Source organism: Oncorhynchus gorbuscha, unplaced genomic scaffold, assembly GCF_021184085.1.
Source record: "Oncorhynchus gorbuscha isolate QuinsamMale2020 ecotype Even-year unplaced genomic scaffold, OgorEven_v1.0 Un_scaffold_7815, whole genome shotgun sequence".
Lineage (NCBI taxonomy): Eukaryota > Metazoa > Chordata > Actinopteri > Salmoniformes > Salmonidae > Oncorhynchus > Oncorhynchus gorbuscha.
In genome coordinates this window covers 7,501-16,402 of record NW_025751123.1, presented here as the reverse complement: position 1 = coordinate 16,402, position 8,902 = coordinate 7,501, and the positions used below count along the sequence as shown (strand labels likewise).

The following is an 8,902-nucleotide window of genomic DNA, read 5'->3' as shown; positions in this document are numbered from 1 at the left end:
GTGGTGAGGTAATACAGTAGGGGTAGTGAGGTAATACAGTAGGGGTGGTGAGGTAATACAGTAGGGTGGGTGAGGGTAAATACAGTAGGGGTGGTGAGGTAATACAGTAGGGGTGGTGAGGTAAGCAGGGGTGGTGAGGCAGTAGGGGTGGTGAGGTAATACAGTAGGGGTGGTGAGGTAATACAGTAGGGGTGGTGAAGGAGGCAATACAGAGGTAATACAGTAGGGTGGTAGTGAGGTGGGTGAGGCATACAGTAGGGGTGGTGAGGTAATACAGTAGGGGTGGTGAGGTAATACAGTAGGGGTAGTGAGGTAATACAGTAGGGGTGGGTGAGGTACAGTAGGGTGGTGAGGTAATACAGTAGGGGTGGTGAGGTAATACAGTAGGGTGGAGTGCTGCTGCAAATGGAATGTTTTACTCAAGAGAACGTCCTCAGATGAGAGCGTGAGAGTACGGAGCACGGTAGTACATATGGAGAAACACCCAAGGTTATTATTTACATTTTAGAGACGTCTGAATAAATAGTTTGAAGAAATAAAACTTACCTGACTATCTGAGCTCTGGAATTTGTCCTTGTAAGCCATGAAGATCAAGAAGGAATTGACTCCTGGAGAAATTCAAACATAACACATTTCAAACCATTTCAAGGAGTTTAATTTCTCCCATTTGAAAATCACAAGCATGTGCAGATGTGTCTATATGTCTGTGAGCTCCTGTGTGTGCATATGGTTGGGTGGTTGTGTGTGTGTGTGGTTGTGTGGTTGTGTGAGTGAGTGAGTGGTTTTGTGTGTGTGTGAGTGCATGAGTGAGTGCTCTTCAGCTGGGTGAGAGAGAGTTGGTGGGCTGACTGGCTGTCTGTGTGGATGAGTGAGTGTGTCTGTGTGGATTAGTGATTGTGTCTGTGTGGATTAGTGAGTGTGCTCTGTGGAGAGAGTGAGGGCTGACTGGCTGGCTGTGAGTGGATGAGTGAGTGGGCTGATGGCTGAGCTGTCTGTGTGGATTAGTGAGTGTGTCTGTGTGGATTAGTGATTGTGTCTGTGTGATTAGTGAGTGTAGCTCAGCTGGGTGGGAGAGAGTTGGTGGGCTGACTGGCTGTCTGTGTGGATTAGTGAGTGTGTGTCTGTGTGGATTAGTGAGTGTAGCTCAGTTGCAGTGAAGGAGTTGTGGGCTGACTGGCTGTCTGTGTGATGAGTGAGTGTGACATGGTGTGTGTGTGTGTGTGTCACCTGCAGTAATCGTCTGTGCACGGACACACAGTGTGTGTGTGTGTGTGTGTGTGTGTTAGTGAGTGTGTGTGTGTGATGTGTGTGTGTGTGTGCTCGAGGGAGGCAGAGCAGAAGGAAAGCAGCTCTTCATGAGATTCAAAGTAAAACTACACCACTGTATTCTCCTAACAGCAGAGTATCAGATACATTACCACAACACCATTAACACAGTATGAGACACATTACCACAACACCATTAACACAGTATCAGATACATTACCACAACACCATTAACAACACAGTATCAGATACATTATCACAACACCATTAACACAGTATCAGATACTGTGTTGTCAATGCCTGGTGCCAGTAATGCATCACGATACAGTATAATTAATAATGCTGTGATTGCACGGAAACAGGTGTGTGTACACGCATTACCACAACACCATCAACACAGTATCATTACCACAACACCATTAACAACACAGTATCAGATACATTACCACAACACCATTAACACAGTATCAGACACATTACCACAACACCATTAACACAGTATCAGATACATTACCACAACACCATTAACAACACAGTATCAGATACATTACCACAACACTTATTAACAACACAGTATCAGATACATTACCACAACACCATTAACACAACACAGTATCAGATACATTACCACAACACCATTAACACAGTATCATACATTACCACAAATACTATTAACAACACAGTATCAGTTGTGATATGTACATTATTAATACAGTACACTGTGTTGTTAATGGTGTTGTAATACTGTGTTAATGGTGTTGTGGTAATGTATCTGACACTGCAGTAAATGTATCAGATACATTACCACAACACCATTAACACAGTATCAGATACATTACCACAACACTATTAACAACACAGTATCAGATACATTACCACAAACACCATTAACACAGTATCAGTTACATTACCACAACACTATTAACACAGTATCAGATACATTACCACAACACCATTAACAACACAGTATCAGATACATTACCACAAATACCATTAACACCACAGTATCAGATACATTACCACAACACAGTATCATTTACCACAACACTAACACAGTATCATACTGTAAGTTACATTCGATACTGTAGCATGGTGTTGTATACATACCAACAATGTATCCATTAACACACACCAGCACCATTAACACAGTATCAGATACATTACCACAACACAGGTAGATCCAGAATACATTAACACAACACATTAACACAGTATCAGATACATTACCACAACACCATTAACACACAGGTAGTATCAGAACATACTATCATGAACACAGTAGATCAGACACATTACCACAACACGGTTAACAACACAGTATTTCACTATCAGTATCACACATTACCACAACATTAGCAACACAGTATCAGATAGATTACCACAACACCATTATCTACACAGGTAGATACATTACCACAACAACATTAAAAAGAACCCTTTCAAAGTTATTTTTACACAGGCCAATATCATCTTTAGATGCTCATCTAGTAATTATATGGTAGGGAAACGATTTATATTGAGTCATATTGGGTGGTTTTGTGTCAGACAGATTGAGATCTGAAGACACACGGGTAGATCCAGACACAGGAACTATCTACACCAGAACATCAGTAGATCCAGAACATCAGGTACTATCTACACACAGGTAGATCCAGAACATCAGGTACTATCTACACAGGTAGATCCAGAACATCAGGTACTATCTACACAGGTAGATCCAGAAACATCAGGTACTATCTACACAGGTAGATCCAGAACATCAGGTACTATCTACACAGGTAGATCCAGAACATCAGGTACTATCTACACAGGTAGATCCAGAACATCAGGTACTATCTACACAGGTAGATCCAGAACATCAGGTACTATCTACACAGGTAGATCCAGAACATCAGGTACTATCTACACGGGTAGATCCAGAACATCAGGTACTATCTACACAGGTAGATCCAGAACATCAGGTACTATCTACACGGGTAGATCCAGAACATCAGGTACTATCTACACGGGTAGATCCAGAACATCAGGTACTATCTACACAGGTAGATCCAGAACATCAGGTACTATCTACACAGGTAGATCCAGAACATCAGGTACTATCTACACGGGTAGATCCAGAACATCAGGTACTATCTACACAGGTAGATCCAGAACATCAGGTACTATCTACACAGGTAGATCCAGAACATCAGGTACTATCTACACAGGTAGATCCAGAACATCAGGTACTATCTACACAGGTAGATCCAGAACATCAGGAACTATCTACACGGGTAGATCCAGAACATCAGGTACTATCTACACAGGTAGATCCAGAACATCAGGAACTATCTACACGGGTAGATCCAGAACATCAGGTACTATCTACACAGGTAGATCCAGAACATCAGGTACTATCTACACAGGTAGATCCAGAACATCCTGAAACAATACCTTTATCCTTCACCAGACTCTCCATCTCTTCAAAGAGTCCAATACCTTTATCCTTCACCAGACTCGTGCCAGGGGTGATGTCCATGAGGGAGTAATCACAGCAGGACCCCCTGTCTGCTATGTCCTTCCACTGGTCGTAGGCCCCCAGGAGGCTGGCACCAGGCTCAGGGACCACATGGTCAACTAGAGGACGGGAGAGAAGAAGAGGACCAGGTCAACTAGAGGACGGGAGATAAGAAGAGGAGGACCAGGTCAACTAGAGGACGGGAGAGAAGAAGAGGACCAGGTCAACTAGAGGACGGGAGAGAAGAAGAGGACCAGGTCAACTAGAGGACGGGAGATAAGAAGAGGACCAGGTCAACTAGAGGACAGGAGATAAGAAGAGGACCAGGTCAACTAGAGGACGGGAGAGAAGAAGAGGACCAGGTCAACTAGAGGACGGGAGAGAAGAAGAGGACCAGGTCAATTAGAGGACGGGAGAGAAGAAGAGGACCAGGTCAACTAGAGGACGGGAGAAGAAGAAGAGACCAGGTCAACTAGAGGACGGGAGAGAAGAAGAGGAGGACCAGGTCAACTAGAGGACGGGAGAGAAGAAGAGGACCAGGTCAACTAGAGGACGGGAGAGAAGAAGAAGACCAGGTCAACTAGAGGACGGGAGAGAAGAAGAGGACCAGGTCAACTAGAGGACGGGAGAGAAGAAGAGGACCAGGTCAACTAGAGGACGGGAGATAAGAAGAGGACCAGGTCAACTAGAGGACGGGAGAGAAGAAGAGGGACCAGGTCAACTAGAGGACGGGAGAGAAGAAGAGGACCAGGTCAACTAGAGGACGGAGAGAAGAAGAAGAGGACCAGGTCAACTAGAGGACGGGAGAGAAGAAGAGGACCAGGTCAACTAGAGGACGGGAGAGAAGAAGAAGACCAGGTCAACTAGAGGACAGGAGAGAAGAAGAGGACCAGGTCAACTAGAGGACGGGAGAGAAGAAGAGGAGGACCAGGTCAACTAGAGGACAGGGAGAGAAGAAGAGGACCAGGTCAACTAGAGGACGGGAGAGAAGAAGAGGACCAGGTCAACTAGAGGACAGGAGAGAAGAAGAGGAGGACAGGGTCAACTAGAGGACGGGAGAGAAGAAGAGGACCAGGTCAACTAGAGGACGGGAGAGAAGAAGAGGAGGACCAGGTCAACTAGAGGACGGGGGAGAAGAAGAAGAGGACCAGGTCAACTAGAGGACGGGAGAGAAGAAGAGGACCAGGTCAACTAGAGGACGGGAGAGAAGAAGAGGACCAGGTCAACTAGAGGACGGGAGAGAAGAAGAGGACCAGGTCAACTAGAGGACAGGAGAGAAGAAGAGGAGGACAAGGTCAACTAGAGGACAGGAGAGAAGAAGAAGACCAGGTCAACTAGAGGACAGGAGAGAAGAAGAAGACCAGGTCAACTAATGAAATGAAGAAGAGGACAGGTCAACTAGAGGACAGGGAGAAGAAGAAGAGGACCAGGTCAACTATAGGACAGGAGAGAAGAAGAAGAGGACCAGGTCAACTAGAGGACAGGAGAGAAGAAGAGGACCAGGTCAACTAGAGGACAGGAGAGAAGAAGAGACCAGGTCAACTAGAGGACAGGAGAGAAGAAGAGGACCAGGTCAACTAGAGGACGGGAGAGAAGAAGAAGAGGACAGGGTCAACTATAGGACGGGAGAGAAGAAGAGGACCAGGTCAACTAGAGGACGGGAGAGAAGAAGAGGACCAGGTCAACTAGAGGACGGGAGAGAAGAAGAGGACCAGGTCAACTAGAGGACAGGAGAGAAGAAGAAGAGGACCAGGTCAACTAGAGGACAGGAGAGAAGAAGAAGACCAGGTCAACTATAGGACAGGAGAGAAGAAGAGGACCAGGTCAACTAGAGGACAGGGAGAGAAGAAGAGGACCAGGTCAACTAGAGGACAGGAGGAGAGAGGAGAAGAAGAAGACCAGGTCAACTAGAGGACAGGAGAGAAGAAGAGACCAGGTCAACTAGAGGACAGGAGAGAAGAAGAGGACCAGGTCAACTAGAGGACGGGAGAGAAGAAGAGGACCAGGTCAACTAGAGGACGGGAGAGAAGAAGAGGACCAGGTCAACTAGAGGACGGGAGAGAAGAAGAGGACCAGGTCAACTAGAGGAGAGGGGTCAGAGAAGAAGAAGAGGACCAGGTCAACTAGAGGACGAGAGGAGAGAAGAAGAAGAGGACCAGGTCAACTAGAGGACGGGAGAGAAGAAGAAGACCAGGTCAACTAGAGGAGGGAGAGAAGAAGAGGAGGACCAGGTCAACTAGAGGACAGGAGAGAAGAAGAGGACAGGGTCAACTATGGGACTGAGAGAAGAAGAGGAAACCAGGTCAACTGGGCAGTGAACTTCAACAGGTCAACTATTCAAGAAGAAGAGGACCAGGTCATCCAGAGGACGGAGATAACGAGGACCAGGCAAAGAGGACACAGCAGTAGAGGACCAGGTCAACTAGAGGACATCAGGCTGATATTTCCAGGTCCAATGTTCCATCCCTAAAAGACACAGCTCAACATAGGACAGCCGATGGAAGAGGACCAGGCTGCTAGAGGACACAGAGAAGAAGAAGACCAGGTCAACTAGAGGACAGGAGAGAAGAAGAGGACGGTTTGAGGGTAAAAGAGTTCAGAGAAGAAGAGGACCAGGTCAACTAGGCTGGAGAGAAGAAGATGACCAGGTTTCAGATGATCTAACTGAAGAGGACAGGTCAACTAGAGACAGAGAGACCAGGTCCTCCAGCTCTCCCCCCTGAGGACGCAGAGAAGAGGAGGACAGGGTCCTCTCAGCCAGTCTCAACTATAGGACAGGGAGAGAAGAAAAGCCACAAAGAAACACAAATTGTCTCCCTCTGAGAGGAGAGAAGAAGAAGCCCTAGGACCCTAGAGAACCTCCCTCCCTCTCCCTAGGAGACCACCTCCCTCCAAGAGGACCAGGTCCCTATACCACCTCCCTCCATCCCTCTCCCTATAGAGGAGGACATCCCTCTGGGACTGACAGGGAGAAAGGAAACCACACACTGAGCAGTGAACTTCAACTCCGTTTCCCTTTCATTCAAGATCGTGACCTCCACCTCCCGTCTCCCGTTGCAAAGTCACAGCCTATGCATTAAAAACATCAGGCTGATATTTTCCTCCAATGTTCCATCCCTAAAACCACAGCTCCACCTAACAGCCGTCCATGGGGTCTGTGCTGCTGTTTACACAGATCCATCCCTCTCCCAGAGTGTTCCAGGCTGGGATCCCTCCAGCACTCCCTCTCCTCTGTTCCACCTCCCTCCATCCCTCTCCCTGATCCACCTCCCTCCATCCCTCTCCCTCCTCCACCTTCCCCTCTCCCTAACCACCTTTCTCTCCCTCCCTGTTCCACCTCCCTCCATCCCTCTCCCTGTTCCACCTTCCCTCCATCCCTCTCCCTATACCACCTCCCTCTCCCTGTTCCACCTCCCTCCCCCTCTCCCCTAACCACCTCCTCTCCCTCCCTGTTCCACCTCCCTCCATCCCTCTCCCCCTGTTCCACCTCCCTCCATCCCTCTCCCTGTTCCACCTCCCTCCCTCCATCCCTCTCCCTGTTCCACCTCCCTCCCTCTCCTTTCCAACCACCTCTCTCCCTTGTTCCACCTCCCTCCATCCCTCTCCTTGTTCCACCTCCCTCCCTCTCCCTATCCACCTCTCCCCTGTTCCACCTCCCTCCATCCCTCTCCCTGTTCCACCTCCCTCCATCCCTCTCCCTGTTCCACCTCCCTCCATCCCTCTCCCTGTTTCACCCCTCCCCCTGTACCACCTCCCTCCCTCTCCCTGTTCCACCTCCCTCCCCTGTTCCACCTCCCTCCCTCCCTCTCCCTGTTCCACCTCCATCCCTCTCCCTATACCACCTCCATCCCTCTCCCTGTTCCACCTCCCTCCCTCTCCCTATACCACCTCCATCCCTCTCCCTATACCACCTCCCTCCCTCTCCCTGTTCCACCTCTCTCTCTCCCTATACCACCTCCCTCTCTCCCTGTTCCACCCTCCCTCCCTCTCCCTATACCACCTCTCTCTCTGTGACTGAAAAGACTACCACCCCTCCTCCCTCCCTCTCCCTGTATAATATATAATCTCTGTGGACTGAAAAGACTCTATAGTGTTAGATCTCTCTCTCTCTCCCTCAGTGCTGTATAATATATTATCTCTGTGGACTGGAAAGACTCTATGGTGTTGCATCTCGCTATCTGTCATGGTCTTCCTCCTCTTCATCTGAAGAGGAGAGGCGAGAAGGACCGGAGGACCAACATGTGGCGTGGTATGTGTTCATGATGAATGTTTAATTAAAGAAAGAACTGAACACTGAATACAAAAACAATAAACCAATAATGACCGTGAAGCTACAAATGAGACCTGTGCTGACACAAGCAACTAACATAGACAATCACCCACAAACAAACAGTGAAACCCAGGCTGCCTAAGTATGATTCTCAATCAGAGACAACTAATGACACCTGCCTCTGATTGAGAACCATACTAGGCCGAAACATACAAATCCCCAAATTAGTTAGTTAAGGTTAGTTAGGGTTAGATAGGGTTAGTTGAGGTTAGGGTTAGATATGGTTAGTTAGGGTTAAGGTTAGGGTTAGTTAAGGTTACGGTTAGTTAGGGTTAGTTAAGGTCAGGGTTAGTTAGGGTTAGTTAAGGTTAGGGATAGTTAAGGTTAGTTAGATTTAGTTAAGGTTAGGGTTAGTTAAGGTTAGGGTTAGTTAAGGTTAGTTATGGTTAGTTAAGGTTAGGGTTAGTTAGGGTTAGGGAAGGTTAGGGTTAGTTAGGGTTAGGGAAGGTTAGGGTTAGTTAAGGTTAGGGTTAGTTAGGGTTAGTTAAGGTTAGGCTTAGTTAGGGTTAGTTAAGGTTAGGGTTAGTTAGGGTTAGGGAAGGTTAGGGTTAGTTAGGGTTAGGGTTAGTTAGGGTTAGTTAAGGTTAGGGTTAGTGAAGGTTAGGGTTAGTTAGGGTTAGTTAGGGTTAGTGAAGGTTAGGGTTAGTTAGGGTTAGTTAGGGTTAGTTAGGGTTAGTGAAGGTTAGGGTTCGTTAGGGTAGGGTCAGCAGTATAATAGAGGAACCCTACTGATCATGGTGGTGCCCCCTGCCAGGGCAGCCTTGGTCCCGTGGTAGAAGTCATCTGAAGGGCTTATTCCCAGCTGGGAG

At 47.6% G+C, this 8,902-nt stretch overlaps 1 protein-coding gene across 1 annotated transcript in view; it reads right to left on the bottom strand.

The window, feature by feature from the left end:
- Positions 1–546: 546 nt before the first annotated feature.
- LOC124029824 (dihydropyrimidinase-related protein 2-like) overlaps positions 547–8,902 on the bottom strand; it is a gene marked incomplete at its 3' end in the record, with an annotated part of 10,591 nt that continues 2,235 nt past the window's right edge. The window contains exons 2-4 of the mRNA XM_046341404.1: positions 8,823–8,902; positions 3,700–3,882; positions 547–608 (exon numbers count right to left, since the gene is read on the bottom strand). The exon at positions 8,823–8,902 is cut by the window's right edge and continues 105 nt beyond it. Coding sequence (XP_046197360.1) covers positions 547–608; positions 3,700–3,882; positions 8,823–8,902 — 325 coding nt within the window. The remainder of the gene's footprint in view (positions 609–3,699; positions 3,883–8,822) is intronic.